The sequence below is a fragment of the Mastomys coucha genome, unplaced genomic scaffold (genome assembly GCF_008632895.1).
Source record: "Mastomys coucha isolate ucsf_1 unplaced genomic scaffold, UCSF_Mcou_1 pScaffold20, whole genome shotgun sequence".
Classification (NCBI taxonomy): domain Eukaryota; kingdom Metazoa; phylum Chordata; class Mammalia; order Rodentia; family Muridae; genus Mastomys; species Mastomys coucha.
Window position 1 is genome coordinate 139,222,577 of NW_022196903.1, and position 20,725 is coordinate 139,243,301.

Consider the following 20,725-nt stretch of genomic DNA (forward strand, 5'->3'; position numbering starts at 1 on the left):
CCATCCACCCATCCATCCACCCATCCACCCATCCACCCACCCACCCACCCACCCATCCATTCAGCTCGCCCTTCTTAACTGACCTGATTACTGCCCTAAGCGTTAGCTCTGATGCCTGTGTATTCAATTTCATGTCTTATCACAGTCATCACAGGGAAGAGTCAGCACCAAGTCTGGTTAAGACCAAATGCTAGCTGAGGCTGGTTACACATGCAGAGCCGGGGCTTCCTGCCTTTCCCCTGTATAGACCTCCAATGTCTTACTCTTTCACTACTGCAGATAGGAAAGCACCCAAAGGGATGGCTTCTCCACAGCTGTAAATTCCTTTCTCTAGTTAGGTCTCAACAAAACAAGCAGTTTCCCAACACCGCTGTTCTTTTAACAGAGGTGCTGATAACAGGGCCATAGATCATTCTGCATTTGAGTTCAACCGAAGCACAAGGTAGACAAGGCCACCACTGACCTAAGGGCTCGACTTCTCCAGCGACTCATCCAGCTTTGAAAGCTTGCATGATAATTTATGACTTGTTTATTTTTAAAATTAATTGTGTCTTAATTCCCATCAAGCAAGTGATCTTACTCCAGGGCAGCTCCCTCATGGTGGCTGCTATAGTCTCAATGCATTTTATCCATTTAAGACTCACTCATTCCTTTAGTCATGAACGCATGAGACTGGGTGGAGTTTCCAATGGAATTTTAGAGCAAATACACATCCCAGATTCTGACTAACTCAGGCAGCCAGCATAAAGCCAAGCATTTAGGCCCTTCTGTAACACAGAGCGAGTCTTGTTAGGGCTCCAAGGTTATGTTCCATCAGTTCAATTTAAACTAATCCTAGAAGAGGCTCTGAGAGATGGGCTTCCAGACTGCAGATGGACCCATGATTGCCTGTCATTTAGGAATCTTACCTAAGCTTCATGTTCTCCTGTCTCACCCACTCAAATGCTGGAAAGGTCTTTACAGGGACATCCCTGTTCCCAGTATTGTTTCTGCCTGACATACTTGGACATGTAACACTTCTGGACCAAAATATTTGTTCAAACTCAGCTAAAGTCAGACCCAGAGACTTCTAATCCAGAAGAGAATGTCCCCACAATCCCCAGATGCAACAGGGAAACAGAAAAAAAAAACAAAACAAAAACAAAAACAACAACAAAAAAAAAAACAAAACAAAAACCATGGACTTGGGGATAACCTCTGCCCAGGTACCTGCTGCATCTGAGTCTCTGGAACTCTGCTTCCAGGCTGGCAAACCATCCCCAAGCAGAGCCACGGGCAGGAAACATCTCTTAGGTTAGTAAGGCCATACACACCTTATCCATGCAAAGAACACATCAAACCACAATTCACCAAATTGGACGGTCTCAGAACCACAGCAAGTAGTGGGACCCAAAGCCAGAGATGTTATTAGACATCATTTGCCAGACTTATGGGAGTGATGCACAGAGAACAACTTCACTAGCTGCAGTCAGTCAACCAATTAGTCAATGGGTCTTAGCCTTCATCAGCTAACTAGCCACAGGGAGGGCCACAGGAACTAACCAGAGCTGCTCCTGGCTTGCTCATGCAACGATGCAGACCAAATCCTCAGCTCCCCACACATTTTATTTTCAATGTACATGGATTCTTTAAGGACAAGAACTTCATAAGAAACCCTCTGCCAGCTTCAAACTTTGTTTCTATGGCTTCCTTACCTCCTGGTCTCCACAAACGAAGAGCCTGGCCTTCCTCTGGATTACGTGTTGGTTTATGGGTGATGGGCTGGCTTTTTCTGGGGCAAGCCTTGGTTTAGGGGTGGGTGGTGGGCTGGCCTGGCACTTTGCCATGCCATCATTCAGGGCTTATCTGCTTGCTTGCCATGCAGCACTTTGGTTTCTTCCACAGCACTTGTGCAGTCTCAGTGTGATGAAAGGCCTGCCTTGAGCCTGCCCTGGCTTTGGACTTGGCCTCCTCTCCAGGCTCAGCCATGCTACCTGTGCCTGCAAGTGGGGCTGTGCTGTCACTCGGGTGCTTGAGGGCACTGGGCCATTCACCAGGATGACTTCAATGCTTTTATGTTTCAGGGGGTAGGCATTCTGGGGGGGGGTGAGCTGGGCTGTGGGGCAGAGATATGAAGTTTCTCACCTTCCAGAGACTCAGATGATAGCACTCCTAAACAGTGAGAGGAGTAACATCCAGGATCACTACAGAGGGACCAAGCCACAGATGTGATCAGCAACAGCTTGCATGCTTGGAAAGTTGACAAAATGTTGCTCAGATATGATGTAGCCCCCTCTTGTAAATGTAGCTCAGACATGATGTAAGCCCCTCCTGCAAATGTAGCTCAGATATGACGTAACCCCCTCTTGTAAATGACGTAAGCCCTTCCTGCTGAGAAAATGGTGCTGAGCTATGCCTGACCCAGGGTTTTCACACACCTTCCAGTTCTATACACACAAAGTAGAATGCACTGGTGCACAATCCAGTGGGTCATATAGATTTCCAAATGAACAGTGGAGGAGTGTGAGCATTCCAAGTGTCCCTTTACTGACAATAGCTTTCTACAACTGCATCCACTTTCCCCCTGAACATATGTGTCATATATGTGTCAAATGAGAGATTTTTAGAAGATTTTTTTAAAAAAGTTATTTATGTATTCCTGTGTGCGCGGTGCCTGCAGAGCCCAGAAGAGGGCACCAGACACCCCTGGATAACTGTTGGTAACAGTAGTAACTGGTGGTAACAGCAGTAACTGGTGGTAACAGTAGTAACTGGTGGTAACAGCAGTAACTGGTGGTAACAGCAGTAACTGGTGGTAACAGCAGTAACTGGTGGTAACAGCAGTAACTGGTGGTAACAGCAGTAACTGGTGGTAACAGCAGTAACTGGTGGTAACAGCAGTAACTGGTGGTAACAGCAGTAACTGGTGGTAACAGCAGTAACTGGTGGTAACAGCAGTAACTGGTGGTAACAGCAGTAACTGGTGGTAACAGCAGTAACTGGTGGTTGGAATGGATGCTGGGAACTGCTCAGGTTCTCTACACGGACAGTGCATGCTTTTAACCACTAAGCCATCTCGCCAGCCTGGAGGTTTTTCCTTAATAAAGTTTCCCAAGATAAAGATTAGTACCAGACTATAGTTCCCTCGAGATCCCAGAAGTATGAGCTCAAGAGAGGAGAGAAGCGCCTCACCTGAGCCAGAACTCGCATTTCCCGCTTCTGTTTCTCTGCTTCAGGAAAACAAGTCTCGAGCAGAGCAAGCTCTTCAAACTCTTCACTTCTCCTTTCTAGGTCCTGCCACAGAAGGAGGCACACTGATTGCGCTTGCATGCATGGCTTTTGCTGTGAGCATTTAAAAGTCATGTGGCTGAATATATAGTTCCAAAAGAAAGACTTGTTACTTTGAATAAAGCTGCCAATGCTGACTGAAACAGTAGCTTCAAAGTGGAGTCTTCAGATTCTTAAAGGTTCATCTAAGGGAGAGATACTATTTGGCAAGCGGTACAAGATGATACAATTCTAGATTTCTTGGCCTGGATCAGAGAAGTGGTCCCACACTACACTAGCTAGGGGCAGGACCATGAGGGGCCGTGGTGACTGCTGGCAAGAATGCCCTGATGAAGAGAAGGGAGGAAATAATTCACTTTATCCTAACCCTAAATATCACGTTTTCACTTTATGCAATAAAATGGAAGAAGCACTAAGTGCTCATCTACATATCAAAAGCAACAGTGTCCCAAGAAATAATCTGTGTAAGAGAGTGGATGGGAGATGTGCTCTCAAGAGGATCACAGCTGAACACAGCAGGTCAAAGGGGAACATCAAGATGTGTGTTTGGAGCCACAAGATTCAGCATTCAAGCAAAAAATTAGAAAAAAAAAACTACATCTAATGAACAGCAAATCTTTTAAAAACTTCTGGTTTGATAGACAATGATACAAATATAGGTGATATTGTTTTTCTTTTTTTCCCCCGAGACAGATTTTCTTTGTGTAACAGCAGCTCTGTCCTGGAACTTGCTTTGTAGACCAGGTTGCCCCTGAGCTCACAGATATTTGCCTGTCCCTGCCTCCCAAATGCTTAAAGATGTGCACCCCAACTCCATGCTTGGCTACAATATTGTTTTTCTTTGAGATGGAGTCTCACTATGTAGGTTTGGCTGGCCTCAGACTTCTATGAAAACAAGTCTGCCTCTGCCTCCCAAATGCTGGAATTAAAGACATTCACCACCATGCCTAATGCATTTGTGATGTTTGATAATGGAGAATAAGAAAGGTCAACATTTGGAGGTAAATAAGTCACTGACCCAATATCTTCTAAGAAAACAACACTTGTCACATAGCAATGCTTGGTTGCCGAAGGGTGTGCACCACTAACAAGGGCATGCGCCCATGAATGCAGCTTCAGATTCCGCACCAAGAAGCTCACACTTAAGCTTGGGAAGGTGGAACATGCCTGTGGTCCCAGCTACTCAGGAGGCTGAAGCAGGGGGATCACTTGAGATTAGAGTTTGACTCTAGCTTCAGCAACATAGCATAGTTCTGTCACAAAAAGGCAGCAGCAGCCGCAGCCACCATTTGTATAGTTTAGGTGCAGTGTTCAAGAATACCACACGATCTGAAAGCTAGGCAGATGCTTTCCCACTTTGTGGATACAAGCACATGTGAAAGTGTGTACGTGCGTACGTGCATGTACGCATGTGTGTGTACATGTGCTTGTGTGTGTGTACATGCCCAGTATGTGTATGTGTGTATGTATGTGCATATGTATGTATGTGTGTGTGTACGTATGTGTGTATATTGGTGTGTGTACACACAAACAAAAGCAGTAGTTGACATTAGATATTCTTCCTTGTTCCCTCTCTTTTATGTTTTGAGGCAGGATCTCTCACTAAAACGGAAGCCGGTCAGTTTGACTAGGCTAGCTGGCCATGTGCTTCAGGGATCCACCTGTCTCAGCTCCTCAGTGCTGGAGCTATAGGCAGCCAGGTCACCTGATTTTCACATAGAGCTTAGTGCTCAGACTTTCAAGGTGGCCATTTTCCCACCTGAGCCATCTCCCAGCCCCGTGTCATCTTCCCCCCATTTCTGTACAAGGTAAGCTTTCTTTCATATGCTTCTGCTGAAACATATGACAAAATGCTTACATTAACATGAGAACCATGGTGTCTTCTGTTAAGCTAGATGCTAAAGAGATTTTTAAAGACATGGCTAATGCAGCTAGGTAAGGTGACAAGTGCATTTAATCCACGCACTTGAGCAGCTGAGGCAGACAGATCTCTATGAGTTTGAGGCCAGCTTGGTCTACACAGAATTCCATAACAGCCAGAGCTGCATACAGAGACCCTGTTTTTTAAAAAAACAAAAAAACAAAAACAAAAAACAAATCTGCAGGTGGTGACAGCACACACCTTTAATTCTAGCACTCAGGAGGCAGAGGCAGGCGGATCTGTGAGTTCAGAGCCAGCCTGGTCTACAGAGAGTTCCAGGACAACCAGAGCTACACTTAGAAACCCTGTCTGGAAAAATAAAACAAACAAACACAAAACCAAGCAAACAAACCAGTGATGTTCACTTCTCTAACTGAAAACACATGTGAGGTCATGTCTCACTGCAGTGAATGCAGGGCTAGGCACAGCTGCAGCTACAAAAGGGCTGGGCATAGATGCAGCTACGATAGGGCTGGGCATGCTGCAGTTACAATAGGGCTGGGCACAGACGCAGCTTCGATAGGGCTGGGCACGCTGTGGCCCCAGATAGAGGAGTGGATAGCAACCCAGCTGACACTCATACTTATTTACTTTCTTTTCCAGCAGATTCCACTTTTCTCTCTCAATCCGCTGTATTTCTAGCCTTTCCTGTTCTTCTTTTTCAAATTTCTGTCGAGCCTCCTCTGAAGAACAAAATAAATAAATAAAGAAAGAAAGAAAGAAAGAAAGAAAGAAAGAAAGAAAGAAAGAAAGAAAGAATCAACTGCAGGGATTCGACCACAGTGTTTTAAATTCTTAGAGTTCCTCTTGAGTATTTCTAACACAGAGCAGAACTTTTTATGGAGGTCACAGCCTCTACTGTGTGGCAGAGATGAGAAAATGCTCACTTTCTGGCCAAGAAACCCATGAGTCACATACATTGTATCCTTGTATGAAGGCATCCTTTTGAAAACAGTGCTCTGAACGGTGAATATCCATCAGCTTAAAAGTGAACATGACTCAGTTTCTGCTCGACAATGAGGAGGCCCACAATAGTAACCCCTGACGCAGGGAGTCTGATGCCCTTTTCTTGCCTCCAAGGGCATCTCACACACATGGTGCACGGACATATGCACAAGCAAAACACTCAAACACATAAGATAAAAATAAATCTAAAGAAAAAATTACATTGAGAGTGGGCTGGCGAGAAGGCTCACTGGGTAAAAGTTCTTGCAGCCAAGTCAACCTGAGTTCAATCCCTGGAACCCATATTGTGGAAGGAGAGAACGGCAAAGTCTGTAAGCTGTCCTTCAACCTCCAAAACTACATTGGCTAGCATATGTATGCAAGAGTGAGCACACACACACACACACACACACACACACACACACACACACACATCCAGAGGGTGGGGGGAGAATAAAATAAATAAAACAATAGCAATCCAATACTGATTTTAAGCTGTATAGCAGTTCCATCATGGCTGATTAAGGGGAAATAAGATTTTCAAAAGTCTATAGTTGGCACCAATACTGTCAGAAAACTGTTACCTTAAGCTTCCCCTGCTCTCACTATTTAAAATAAAATATGAAGTATCAACTCGAGCGAGGTGGCTCAGCAGTTAAGGGCATTGGCTGCTCCTGCAGAGGACCTGGGCTCAGTCCTAGGATGCACACTGCAGTTCGCAACCATCTGCAACAGTTCCAGAAAATCCACTGCGTTCTTCTGACCTCCTTGGGTACTGTATGCATGTGGTGCACAGACACAGATGCAGGCAAACACTCATATACATAAAATAAATATATCCATGTTTATAAATTCTATGTTTAAGGACATGAGATAAGCCCAGGATATAGATCCTGGTATGTTTTTATTTTTAGTCATTTAAAGCGGACTACTAAGGTCCCGCAGGATGGCTCAGATGGCAAAGGCACGTGCCCTCAAGCCATCTAATGACTCACGTCTGCCTCCCAGATCCCCCCCGTGAAGAAAAGGACTCGCACACGTTGTCCTCTGACTTCCACATGCATGGCAAAGCATGAGTGTCCCTCAATAAATTAACAAATCTATAAAAGTCAATTAGCAAACAAAACAATGTGCTTTATTATTTACAAAAGGCAAGTATACATTAAAAGTCAACGGAGTCCTTAAAACCCCTGACTGTAAATCTACAGACACTGCGTTCTAAGAGCCATAACCTCCAGGGCCACGCAGTCTTTAAAAAACACTATTCTAATGATTTAATTTGCCAATACTTTTTATTACTGTTTAATATTAATGAATGGGATTTCTAGTTTAAACTAGCAAAGAGATATTGTTAAACATTGAGAAACCGGGCTCAGGAAGTTAAAAGCATGCAGTGTTCTTGCAGAAGACCCACCCAAATTTAGTTCTTAGCACCCACATCACATGGTTCACAACTTCCTGTACCCAGCTCCAGAGGAACCAACACCTCTGGCCGCTGTGGGCACCTGAACTCACTTGTGCATACCCATGTTCAGACACACATATACACATAACCAAAAATAAGCAGCATAAGTCTTTTAAAACCCTCTGGGTTAAAAAAAAGCAAGTTAGGCTGTTCTATGTAGCTCTTGCTAGTGCGTACTTCTCATCACTAATACATTTTCAGTTCAGGACTCTTTCCACACAGTCGGCACCAAATGTGCCTGTTTTTCATCAGTAGATTATAAAAAATTTGAGGCAGGCCAGACAAAATCAGCAGACAAAAACATGGGCTGATCACCTGAATTTGAATTTATCAGAAGCAATGATTTTTTGCGGGGGACGGGGCTAATTTAAATACAGCCCAAATACTGCGTGGGGCAAAAGATCAAAGGATCAGCAGAACTGTCCTGAGTTCTGAACTCCATCTGGCAGCATGAGTCCAGTGCACCCTCAGGTGTGGCTGTGTGCACTGGTGGCCTACGCTCTGAGTAGAAGGAATCCTTGATAAAATTAAAGCCTGTTGAAACGCCGAATGGTTGTGCAGGTATGAACCCATGACTCTGAGCGTTCAGTACCTTCCTCCTTCAGGCGTCTCTCCTCCTCCTCCTGCAGCAGCCGCAGTCGCTCAGCTTTGGTAATCTTTTTCTTCCCGGGAGCCTTAACAAGGAGCAGAGTGTAAAAGAGGCTGTCAGCGTGCGCCTGCGTGATTTAAGAATGCCCCTCCAAACAGCAGTCATGAGCAGCTGGAGAGGCAGTGGGGCAGGTGGGCACACTTACTGCCCTGCCAGGGCCCATGTCAGGCAGCTCACAACTGCCTGCAACTCTAGCTCCAGGGAATTCAGTGACTTCCTCTGGCTTCTTCAGGCACTCGTGGTGCAGATAAAATCATACAGGCCTGCACTAGGATATGTACATTTTAAAGATAAATCTTTAAAAAAAATACCAATTATGAAAACAATTATTGATTTTTATGAAACCAACTTTTATGTACAGTAAATTCAATAGGCAATACAGCTAACTGGTGTCAGCACAGACTCTGGGTACTGGAGGGGTTAGTCTGGAAAGAAACAAGAAAAACAATCATACAAAGCACTCCACAGCACGGACGACACTGGCAAGACTGTGTGACTGAAGTAAGCTTTGAGCTTCCAATCTGGAGAAGTACACAGCACAGCTACAATGGCATACCATCAACATCAAAGACATTTCTGTAACCAACAGGCTTTCAGTTATTTTGCAAGTTTGGAGGGGGAAGAGATTATTTTCAGTTATACGGATCAAGTCTACGAAGCAACTGGTAGTTCAACTTGGTGTTCCAAGACTTTTTACATTCATGAGAAGGCACGTAAGAAGAGGGTAATGCAGCTGCAAGCTGGAAGAACAGCAAACTCAGTGGGCTCTGGGAAGAGTGCACAGAGGAGTCAGTAAGGAGGTGATGGAGTAGAAGGCTGGAGCTCCTGCCGAGGTGGAGAGAGCAAGGCAGTGCATCTTAGTAAGTGGCACACAAACATAGGCCGCATGCAACACATTCATAGAAGCAGCTTTTCCGAGCTATCAAGAGCCCAAATGGCGTGACTAGAATTCTATGGCTTCCACACATTTATTCAGTGAACATTGATTCAATTTCCATGATAGGTCAGGCACTGCACTAAATGTTATAGACACAAAAATAAATGTGATATGGGCTGGAGAATACAACTTAGTGGTAGAGGATTTGTCTCCTGTACACAGGCCCTAGGTTCAATCCCCAGATGACATGTTCCTGGTCATTAATAGCTCACAGGCTGAAATTAAATAACAGGCCAGCAAGATGGCTCAGGAGGTAAAGGCACTTGCTGCCAAGGCTGGCAATCTCAGTTCAATCTCCAGGACTCACATGGCAGGAAGAAAGAACGGATTCCTGTAAGTGGTTAGATAGCCACATGTGTGTCTTGGCCTGTCTATAAAACTCAAACATGTACGAATGCAATATGATCCAAGGCTTACAACTGAGGCACATTTTCAATTGTGTTGAGAACCCACAGAGTAGACAGTGAATCCTTAGCGTGCCCCAGACACGAGTTACAGGACCCTATGAAAGCCAAAGTTCACATACACAAGCCACACATAAAGCCACAGTATTTGTAGGCAACCAACATATATCTTCTCCTTCACGTTAAACTCTACCATTCAGGATCCCGGCAACAGCCATATTTACTGTTCAGGAATTGCTTCACGGTAAAGTCTGACATATTCACTGCAGTTGTGATTTCACAAATCTTTATCACCCAAACACTCCAAAGTGTTTCTTCTGGCTTTCTGAGACACACAGGGCATGTTCCATATTACCACATTTATTTAAAAAATTTTATGTGTATGAGTGTTTGCCTGAATGTATGCCTGCTGCTCAGAGGTGTCAGATCCCCTGGAACTAGAGTTATACAATTGAGAGCCACCATGTGGATGGTGGAACCAGGTCCTCTTCAAGAGCAGCAAGTGCTCTTAAGCAAGGCGCCATCTTTCTAATGCCCATTATCTTCGTCGTCATTGTCATTGTCGTTGTTGTTGTGGAGATAATGCCACTGTGTAGCTGAGGCTGCATTAGAACTCGTGGTCCTTCTGACACTGGGATCACAGGAAAGCACCACCAGGTCCAGCATTCTGGTCATTCTTCTGAGACAGACTCTATGTTTGGTTTAAGCCATGGATGCATAAACCATAGATAGGGAGGGCTGAATGTAATGATTTTTCAAGAGAGAATGGTGGGATTTATGGAGAACAGACCACTGAGATAAAAAATAAAATAAAAAGCTCCTGCTGTGGGCAGGAGGCAACAAAGACCAGGTTTTGACCACAGATAGGACCATGGCAAGATCAACATGCTTCTGACTACAGATAGGACCATGGCAAGATCAACATGCTTCTGACCACAGATAGGACCATGGCAAGATCAACATGCTTCTGACCACAGATAGGACCATGGCAAGATCAACATGCTTCTGACCATAGATAGGACCATGGCAAGATCAACATGCTTCTGACCACAGATAGGACCATGGCAAGATCAACATGCTTTTTACATTCCTGCAGGTGCCCTCTGATGAACCCCACAGACTGCTGCTTTATAGGACGCCAGGCCCAATGTGATCAGTTTCCGTATGTCATGACTAGAACAAATCAAATTTCTTTGGTAACTGCTTTTTAATTGTGTTATTACACTTTTGGGAGGAGAATGGTCTGGCCACGTATGAGGGTTTTTGTTGTTGTTGTTTTTGGCCCAAGCTGGCCTCACATTCATGATCTCCCTACTTCAACCTCCAACAAGCTGGGACTACAGGTGTAAGATACTATGGCACACTTTAAGAACTGATATTAAAATGAAAGAATGAAAGAAAGAAAGAGAGAGAGAGAGAGAAAGAAAGAAAGAAAGAAAGAAAGAAAGAAAGAAAGAAAGAAAGAAAGGAAGGAAGGAAGGAAGGAAGAAAGAATTTTTTTCAAGTAAAACAGAATCAGTTGGTAGGCTAAATGTGGCCTGTAATTAGGAGATTAAAATATCTGCTTTAAAGTTATCAGTCTACAAATCAAAGAGGGAAACAAACATGCCGGACATCTGGGCCACCTCCTTTACTGGACCTCAGTTTCTCTTTTCTGGACCTCTGTACAAACAAAAGCAGAAAACCAAAAGTATGCTAGCTGAGGTCCTGTTTCAGTCACAGTAGTTCTGTAACTATGGCTTATGTTTATCTGAAATAAATAAAAGGAAGGACTAACCCAACATAATCTACAGTAGAAGATAAAACTGAAGCCTCAAAGCCAGATGCATGTCAGAACTAAAAGCAATCTATAAAGTGTTTTTCAAACTAGAAATATCATCAAATGGGAAACACATCTGTAATTATGAAGAATTATCCAGTGATATAAATAACATTATTATCTAAAAGGTGAGTAGTAAATTCAACAAGCTATAACTAGAAGATTGTTATAAAATTCCAAAAGATATTCATTTGTACAGTATGTTCATAAAACTACTTATTTTGAAAACATAATTTATACATACCTTTTTTTGTTTGGGACCCTAAAAAGTTGGAAAACAAAAGAATTGACACATTTTAAAACAGAATTCAGATACTTTCAACAGAGCATCACAAAATACATTCATTAGGAGAAGCTAGAGAAGAGCTGAGGGAATTTCCTCTGTGCCTCCTCCACTGCAACTTCCCTGGGACTCTTTGGCTACCTTAAACTGAAAAGATACTGTGAAAAGAAGTCAGAGCAAATGGAAAGCATAGGCAAGACCCCACGGATTCCCCAGGAAGCCTCTTTCCGGGGTAGTCAATACTGTTTCCCGTATCACAGAGTGTGAAAGGAGAACCAGTTAGAAAAGGACTGGCTGAAAAGATCCCCCAATTCCACGCATTACTGACTATTAGTACTATTTAAAATTTGCAGATGTAGTGGCTATCTCAAAGAAACCTTTCTATTACATAAGGTTGATAGTTTTTTTATGGGGAGGAAATCAGTTTTTTCAAGTTTGCCAGTTAACGATAAAGTGAAGACTATTCAGCCACGTGTTTAAAAGTCAGTCTGTTCTTTTTGGAAAGCTCTGTACTTTTTCTGTAATACTATTTGTAAATTCCTGAGTAGTCCTGTGTGCTCATCAGCTTCCTGGTAAAGAATTTGTAAGAGACTATGTGAGTATAAATTACACATTTTACATATCTGAAGTGCTACCCATAGGAAAGGCTGGTTCAAGCCATGCAAGTCGGCACACAGTGGACGAGATTTAGACATCTTCCTACAAGGTGTGCACATTTCAGAAATTCTCTCCACAGGGAGGCTTTGCTCTCATGTGATTTTTACAAATGTTTTTTATTCTGGCTGTAGTATTCCCTGACACACTGTTAATACATTTCCATCTTGAAATAAATACTGTATGGCAGGCTATGTAAATATCCCTCAAAAATAGCATATCCTAAAGATGATGGGCACATTTTTATCCTTTACTAGGATTTCTAACATGAAACAGGTTTGGGGAAAATCCTACCTTTATCCTTCATGTAAACAGAAGAGCTGTCAGTAGTAAAATGTCTCAACACTCGAGTGGCAAAGGATGTCCTGACAACTTTTTGAGAAATTTGTCCTCTGCACTTACAGTGTGGTTGCTCCCCTTCCTGTATTATATACTTCCTGTATTATATACTAATTAATACCTTAGATTGTGGAGTCGAATTAAGCATTTTCAAATTCATAAACTAAAATCTTAATTTCTTGTGTGCTAGCATTTAACCTGCTTAGAAAAAAGGGTCTGTAATTATTTCGCCAAATTAAGAAGATCTGATACTGGAATTGGGCGGGCCTCTGGCTCAATGTGGCTGGTACAGGTTACAAAGAGGAATCTTGGATACAGACCCTTATGAAGAAAATAAACATCGTGTGAAAAAAAAAATGAGTTTACACTGCTACTCACTAAGGAGCTATTAGAAGTAGAAGAGAGACCTGAATAAAGTCGTGCCCTGGTGCTGGCACCCTGAGCCCAGATGTTCAGTCTACAGAATGGTGAGAAGCAGTTTCTACTGCTGAAGCAAACATGTTGACGGTGCTTTGTTTCCTGGAAACCCCATGATACAGTTAGGTTTGAAGCTGTGACCTCCTGGCATCTACATTTTAAATAAATCCAAGTGGCTTTAAGTCTTTGAGAAACTGTGCTATGCAGATAGGAAAAAGAAATTAAATCCACCTTTCGATGGAGCAACCAAGTGCTTGTGCTTGTAATTTGCCAGCAGTCTTAACTTGGCTTATGGCCCACTGGGGGTCTTGCCAGGAGAGGCCTTCACTACCCATTTCTTCCCACCACTTACAGAAAATACGCATTTATATCTTAAAAGAGATTGAAAAGCACCATTCTTTTCTTCTCTCTCCACCCTTAATAGCTTGTTTACTCTGCTTTAGATACCCCAGCTGTTACCTTGGTAAAGCTGTGGCTGATACTTGGCTTAACTGACTGCCGCAGGAGGGTTGTCATATTCTTCGTGTCTCTCTGGCTTCCAGCCAGCAAACACAAAGCATGTCCTCTGAATTTCCCCTCAACGAGTGTGATAAGAGATGATCTCTTGATGGAGAGTGGTAAACAACACACCTTAGCTCCATATTGTTATGCCTACTTCGTGAGGACGTGAGCGGTGGAATGAAAATATTTCTGACAAGCTGCACTCAGAGCAAAAGTGGGAACGTACATCATCGGAAGTTAGTAAAGTTTAGTTACTGGAGAGATCTGGATCTCCCTACCTCTGGTTCGCACTGCTCCTGCCTGCCTGTCCCCTCCTCGGCAGCGCAGAAGCGGAATCCGCACTTGCCCCTTCCCATCTCCCTCACTTCTCTGGCTTACCATGAGAGAAGCGGGACCTTCGCCCAGGGAAAAGTGAACTCTGCAGAGCAGGAACGCTCGGGGTTGTCAAGACGACAGGCCACGCCCACTCACAATTCCCAGCGCGCCGTGAAGGTCGGTCTGCGCAATCGCACTGCTGTCTTCCGGTGAGTCCTGCCCGAGTCGTAGCCTGGTTACACAGTCCACACTTCCCACTCTAGGGGCGCCCACATCTCAGCTTTTACCTAACCCCGCCCACTTCCGCCTGATGCCCCGCCCCAGAGAGGAAGAGCCCCGAGCCCCAGACACTTCTGCCTGTAGACCCGCCCTGACCCCGCCCCGTCTCTCAGCTCCGCCCACTCCCGGCAGGCGCTCGCACCCAGTCCCAAGGGCGGCTTTTCTTAGAGCGTTTACGGCGGTAGTGCCACAAAGCGCTGGAGTGTGGCGGCCTGAGTAAGCTGTCGTCCGGATCCCAGACCTGCTGCTGGTGAAGTATGCCTAGGAGAGGGCTTCCGGGCGTGGGAACACAGGCTGACCTCCTGAGAGCTGGGGTTGTAGCCGAGGGCCGCCACGCTCGGCTTTGTAAAGAGGTTTCTCCCTCGCTTCCCGGGGGATCTGGGGAAGGAATGGCGCCCGCTCACCACTCAGGTGAAACCATTGGTTCTGGGCGGGTCCCCCAGGGCGTCATCTGGCCGTATAGGCGAGCTCCAAGAGGGTCGTTACCTTGAGATTAAAGTAGTACAGATTCCTCACTGATCGTAGTACAGATTCCTCACTGATCGTGGGAGTTTAGTTTCTATGCAGAGCATTCGCCCTTCTCCTCAGGAGCTGCTCACACGCTTGTTTAAAGTGACCTCTAGGAACCAGCAAGCCATAGTTGTCCCAAGGTCAGCGAGCGCTGTAGTGTTGTAGCAACCTTCAGAATTTCAGCCCTTCCCCATATGAAGAAAAGGCAGTTCAGACTCAGAGGAAACGAGTCAGTTCTTTAACCCAGCCCCAGCTTACGACCCGTCTAACCCATTAAATACAAGATGGAGTACTTTTTGAATCCCGTGCCTAGTTTCCAACTTAATGTTCTATCCCATACACATAATAATAAACATATAAATACAGATTTGGTTTATCATAGCGGTTGAGTATGGAAGTGCTTTTTAATTATTCAACAAAGCAACTTCTAGTGTTTAGTGACAGAAAACCTCAGTCTTAACTAGGATATGGTGTGGAAGTATAGTAATTAACATGGTGACCCAGGAGGAAAGGCCTTACTTAAAATCACTGTCACTATCAACTTCTCTCCTAAGGAAGAGGAAAACTAATAATAGAGATGTGCTAGATCCCAAGGTGCAAGACTTTGTAAATGTTTTCTTGAGCTTTGATAAGCTCTAGTGCGCATGCAGGATTTGTGAGTGGTAGGAGGGCTGCTTTCTGGTGTCTCTATCTCCACACGAGGTTGTACTGGCCCCTCTCCTTTCTGTACCTGTACCATCTACCAAGGTGTATGGCAGTTTCCTCTCTGGTCACACTACCTCTGGTACTGGAAAATTTGACAGGACAGTTTTTCCAGTGCAGTCTGAAGGAATACTAAGCCCAGTCCACTAGACCACTGAAACAATAAACTGCCTTTCTGTCTCCATTTCCTTCAGCTTTTTTTTGTCACTTGAATATGATGGGGCAGAATAACATCATTGGGCATCAAGCAAGCCCTTATATTAGAAAATAATAGTGTCCTACTAAAATGACAATCCCATCATTCTTTTACTCAAAGTCCGTAGAAAGAAAAGGACTACAACTCCTCCTCCTTGCACATATCCATGTTCCTGGAATAGTCGGTGACTTTGAGCCATGCACTCATCCAACTTTGATAACTTCCAGGACTTCAGGCAGGTCTCTACAGCATTTGTTTCCTAGTTTGTAAACTAAAGGTTTTTCCTGGCATCAAAAATAAACTAAAAATTCTTGAAAATCAATTGTATCATAAATTAACATTAAGCATGGGATGGGGGTAGGTGAATCTTTTATTATTCATAATTTGTGGGAAAAGCTATTGGGAAGAACTAAGCCAGGTCTCTAAAAGCTTTCACAAGTTACAAATGCCAAATTTTATCTATATAATTTTAAACCACAGAGATTTAAGTCATTCTGCCACGAGGTAGACCATCCTGGTAATGACTCTCCTTCCCTCCCCCCCAATGTTAACATTATTGGTTAAACACACCTGTTTCATTACCTTTCAGTATTACACTAAATCTTCAGAAAAAAAAAAACACATAAAGTTAAATGAGAAAAGAGAGAGACGATTATGACAGTGAGACTTTGGAAGCTGGAGAACATGGGTGACTGACTCAGCCCTAGAAAACCTCAGTGGACACTCATTCTCAAGAGGAAGCAAGCAGAGTCAACTAGGATCTGCACACCAGTCACCACAGTGAACAGTTCTAGTGACAGGGTGTCACTGGGTAACTTCAATCATAGCTCTCCCTGAACTAAGCGTCTTTCCCTGCTTCAGCTTCCATTCAGCTCAACAAAATCATTTTTGGACGAATGAGGCTACAGTTTTGAGAATCTCCATTTTCTGCTAGTTACTTATAAAATAACCTTAAATTCATCTTTAAAAATAATCTACTTTGAAAATATGTTCTTCCTGAAAATGTTAAGCAGCTGGCTAAAAGCAAAGGCAGCAGCCACGAGGGACAGAATGAAGGGCTGGGTACCTGAAGAATTCAAAACAAGGGAAACAGGTCTCAGGTAAAAGTGATTCGTGACAGCAGCCTAGCACAAGGACACACTGATTGGGTGGAGAGGGAGGTGGCACAGGTTGTTAGAGGTAGGACGGGGTGAGCTTTCCATGAAGGAGTGGGATCTGGGTAGGCAATGTACCAGGTGACAGTGATAAGAATTTGGTTCTGCCGGGTAGTGGTGGCACACGCCTTTAATCCCAGCACTTGGGAGGCAGAGGCAGGCGGATTTCTGAGTTCGAGGCCAGCCTGGTCTACAGAGTGAGTTCCAGAACAGCCAGGGCTATACAGAGAAACCCTGTCTCAAAAAACAAAAAACAAAAAACAAAAAAAAGAAAAGAAGAGAAAAAAAAAGAATCTGGTTCTAGTAGAAGTGATGATCCAAAAAAGTAAATTATTGAGGATAATGGGAACCAGCTTCTCCACTGTTGGACATGAGCTTTAGAACTACTGACAGGAGGCTAAAATAAAAATAAATCCTGTACTATGGGAACCAGCTGTTGCCAGATCATATAAAGGTCACTATAAACACCGCGCGCACACACACAGCACGCACATCTACAAGTGTACATCTTTACTAGGTGCTTAAGAGGCCCAAATGGACAGTTCTATTCGTAGTGCTTCTACTACAGCATTTCTCAACCCCTGGGTCATGACCCCTTTGGGGTCAAAATGATCCTCACGGGGGTGACCTATGACCATCTGCTTATCAGATGTTTACGATTCATAATAGTACCAACATTACAGTTACAGAGCAACCATGAAATAATTTTATGGTTGGGGAATCACTACACCATGAGGAACTATATTAAGGGGTCACAGCACTAGGAAGGTTGAAAAATACTTTTCTAGTACATCTTACTTCCTAAAATACACCATTGTATGGTGGTTTATAAACCCACTACATGAACTAGGTTCTTGGGAATAATCTTATCATGGAGAATCATGGCAAATACTTTGATGAGGTGATCAGAACTGTCATCAGCCATAATGGATGGGACAGTGGGAATATTTTTAAGTGTGGTCTGATGAGGCCTTCCCCTCTCCTTGGCAGCTCAAGTGCCTAGTTGCAAAAGCATGGTCAGCAGTGTGGACACTATCTGCTTCCCTGGGAAACCCTTCCAAGTGCTCCCTTTGCCTGCTGCTGTTACCGTGCATTCTCCTTTTTGATATTCCAACCCAATTTATTTTAGTTTTTAACTTTCCTCCGAGAATACTCTTCTAGATTTGGACACAGTTTCTTCCAAATAATCAAGCCAAGCCTTGAGAGCAGGGTAGACAGCTTTACTTCTGGTAAGGAAAACAGGCTTAGAAAAGTGGTGTTACCCCAGTGCCTCAATAAAAAAGCTCTCAGCACAAATTACCATTTTGGGGGATAAGAAGTCGTAATGGAAAAGCACTTGCACAAACAAGAGGATGGTGTAGACCTTCGAGTTTGTAATCTCAAGTGTACATAGGAAGATGAGAGGTAGAGAGGAATCCCTAAATGAAGGGCCAGCTGTTCGCACCGACGACGAAGACCTGTGCAAGGACTGACTTCTGAGGTCATGACCTCCACATGCACACTGTGGCAAGTGCATGTCTGTACACAAAAATGAAAAGCCAGCTTACCATTTCACCAATGGTAAGATCTTTGATTCTTTAAGGTTACAATGCAGTTAATGGCAAAAAAAGAAAAAAAAAATCTTCCTTTTCTTTAGGTATGTTATGTATAAAAGTGGATTAATTTCATGTTAAGTGAAAATGGCCAATTCTTTACGAGGAGAAGTACTGACTCTTTATAAAAATGTAAGTAACTTATGCTGCCAACTTTATAAATGTTATTATATAACATGGATTGCTTAGAAACGCATCTTTCTTTTAAAGCTGCTGTATCTTGGACGGGACTATCCAAAAGGAGCAGACTATTTTAAAAGACGTTTGAAGAATGTGTTCCTTAAAAACAAGGATGTGAAGGACCCAGAGAAGATCAAAGAACTTATTGCACGAGGAGAATTTGTAATGAAGGAGTTAGAGGCCTTATACTTCCTTAGGAAATACAGAGCTATGAAGCAACGTTACTATTCAGATACCAAAAACTGATCAATTATTGCCACCAGCCTAGCTAACAATCAGTGCCAGCTGTTTGCCTGTACCAACTATTATAAAATAATTCAATTTAAAAGGGCAAGATACATATTTTTAAAAAATGAGTTGCCCTATTGTACTAAAGTAGGTTTCAATCTTATTAATACCGAGAGCTTTGCCTATAATCCTTTTATTATTGAAATAGTAACTTTAGCACCTTTCATGAGAATTTTGAAAGAAAATACACCCAATTTTTAAACATGTTATAGCCAACTATTCTTAATCTATTTCTTCACTTACTGATGAGATTTTGATTAGCAAATGGTGTCTAACAGGTTTACCCTTTAGCTTGGAGTGTCTTTGTTTTTTGTTGTTTTGTTACCCCATCTAGTATACTGAAGTGCATATTCAAGGCTCTCTACAGACACCTCAAAATGATTTAAATGCAGTTATTAAAATAAGACATGTGAAGGCAACTTCTTTGATAAGTTCAGTGGATGACTAGCATTATGTCACTATTATTCCCAATTTTTGTGCTGCTGGCCTGCCTTAAGCTCTGAATCACTTCAAGTAGCTTTCATGTGGAGTGGTAATGTTCCTCTATTTCTGCCATTAAAGCTGGTGTATTTTATGTCTACCTGTAACTGAGTTCATGTGGCAGCGGACCTAACCCAGGCAGGACTGTATGTTTAAGCAAATACTTAAATGTTTATGTAATGTTCTTAGCAATGTTATAAATAAAGAACATTTCTAACTTAAAAGCTGCAAAGAGTGTTAATTAAAGGATTCTATATCAAGCTGGAGAGATGGCTCAGTGGTTAAGAGCACTGACTGCTCTTACAGAGTCCTGAGTACAATTCCCAGCAACCACATGGTGGCTCACGACCGTCTTTAATGGGATCTGATGCCCTCTTCTGGTGGGAAGACAGCTATAGTATACTCATATAATAACAAACAAATAAATCTTAAAATCTTAAAGGATTCTGTATCAACTACCAAGCAGACACTCCAAATTTCCATCAAGAAATACCTATGCCAGGCCGGGGATGAAACTCAGTGTGAAGTACTTGCCTAACAGACATGTGAGGCTCTAAAACAGAGCCTTAACCACAATTAAAATTACATAACTACACACTTCATAGTCACCATAACTATTTTTATTACATTACAATGATTAGGAGCAGTACAGTTCATGACAAAAAATATTACAAATTTCAGATCACTTCACAGCACATACTCCTATAAACATTTAAAAGTTAATTTTAATTAAGAGTGGTCATTTTTAAGTTTAATGTTTGATATGACCAACATTCCCTAGGTCAGCACAACCAAAGGAGGTTAAACAACTGGATCACACTGCATTTGTCCCACAACAAACAAACACAACAAAACAGAAAGAAAGAAAAGAATGGGAGGAAGGAAAGCACAATGTACAAAATGTGCACGTTTCAGTTTACACTGTACAAAAATAGTTAAAATACATTCCAGGTAAACATGTTACATTAAGAAATAGCAAGAGTAAGAAATTGGCACTCAAATAAAAATGCAGAAGTGTTTGCAACATGAAGACATGAGACAGTGGAATTGGGGACCTGGAGCTAAAACAGCACATAGCCTACTCAGCTGGTTGGGGGTGAGTCTGAAACTGGTAATTCTGCAGAACTTTATTTTTCCCAAATTCACCTAAAATGCCTACCACCATCCCAAACAGGCATTTCAAACTATTGAACTAAACCACAAATCTGAATCTAATTTAATAACTATTCTTTGAAAACTAATGTACTTCTTTAGAAATAATTTTCATGTTTTGACAGAATTGACAGCTATTGGGTATTATCTCCAGTTTTTCAGTGCAGAATTCATGCTACCCAGTATCACTCAGACGCTAATAAGTATAAATTCACCTTTAAGTAACTCTTGGGTTTTAAAAAACGACTACACAACTGTCAAGAAATCACTACTTTT

General features: G+C 42.9%; 2 protein-coding genes across 10 annotated transcripts in view; one reads left to right on the top strand and one right to left on the bottom strand.

Annotated features, from left to right (window-relative positions):
- Window positions 1–14,182, bottom strand: part of Casc1 (cancer susceptibility 1) — a 52,045-nt gene extending 37,863 nt beyond the window's left edge. Inside the window, exons 1-5 of one of the 8 annotated variants that reach the window (XM_031383858.1) lie at window positions 13,980–14,182; window positions 11,652–11,669; window positions 8,191–8,272; window positions 5,780–5,871; window positions 3,172–3,273 (exon numbers count right to left, since the gene is read on the bottom strand). In XM_031383858.1, coding sequence (XP_031239718.1) covers window positions 3,172–3,273; window positions 5,780–5,871; window positions 8,191–8,272; window positions 11,652–11,669; window positions 13,980–13,982 — 297 coding nt within the window. In that variant the 5' untranslated portion in view covers window positions 13,983–14,182. The other 7 variants (XM_031383855.1, XM_031383857.1, XM_031383863.1 and 4 more) reach the window with 7 other exon arrangements.
- Window positions 14,130–19,731, top strand: Etfrf1 (electron transfer flavoprotein regulatory factor 1). 2 transcript variants are annotated; one of them, XM_031383868.1, is made up of 3 exons: window positions 14,130–14,450; window positions 18,394–18,481; window positions 18,560–19,731. In XM_031383868.1, exons 2-3 carry the CDS (start codon window positions 18,437–18,439, stop codon window positions 18,773–18,775), a joined length of 261 nt encoding a protein of 86 aa, XP_031239728.1. In that variant the 5' UTR covers window positions 14,130–14,450; window positions 18,394–18,436; the 3' UTR covers window positions 18,776–19,731. The 2 variants fall into 2 exon arrangements, with proteins under 2 accessions (XP_031239728.1, XP_031239729.1); XM_031383869.1 differs by lacking the exon at window positions 14,130–14,450 and adding an exon at window positions 14,471–14,606.
- Window positions 19,732–20,725: the final 994 nt, after the last annotated feature.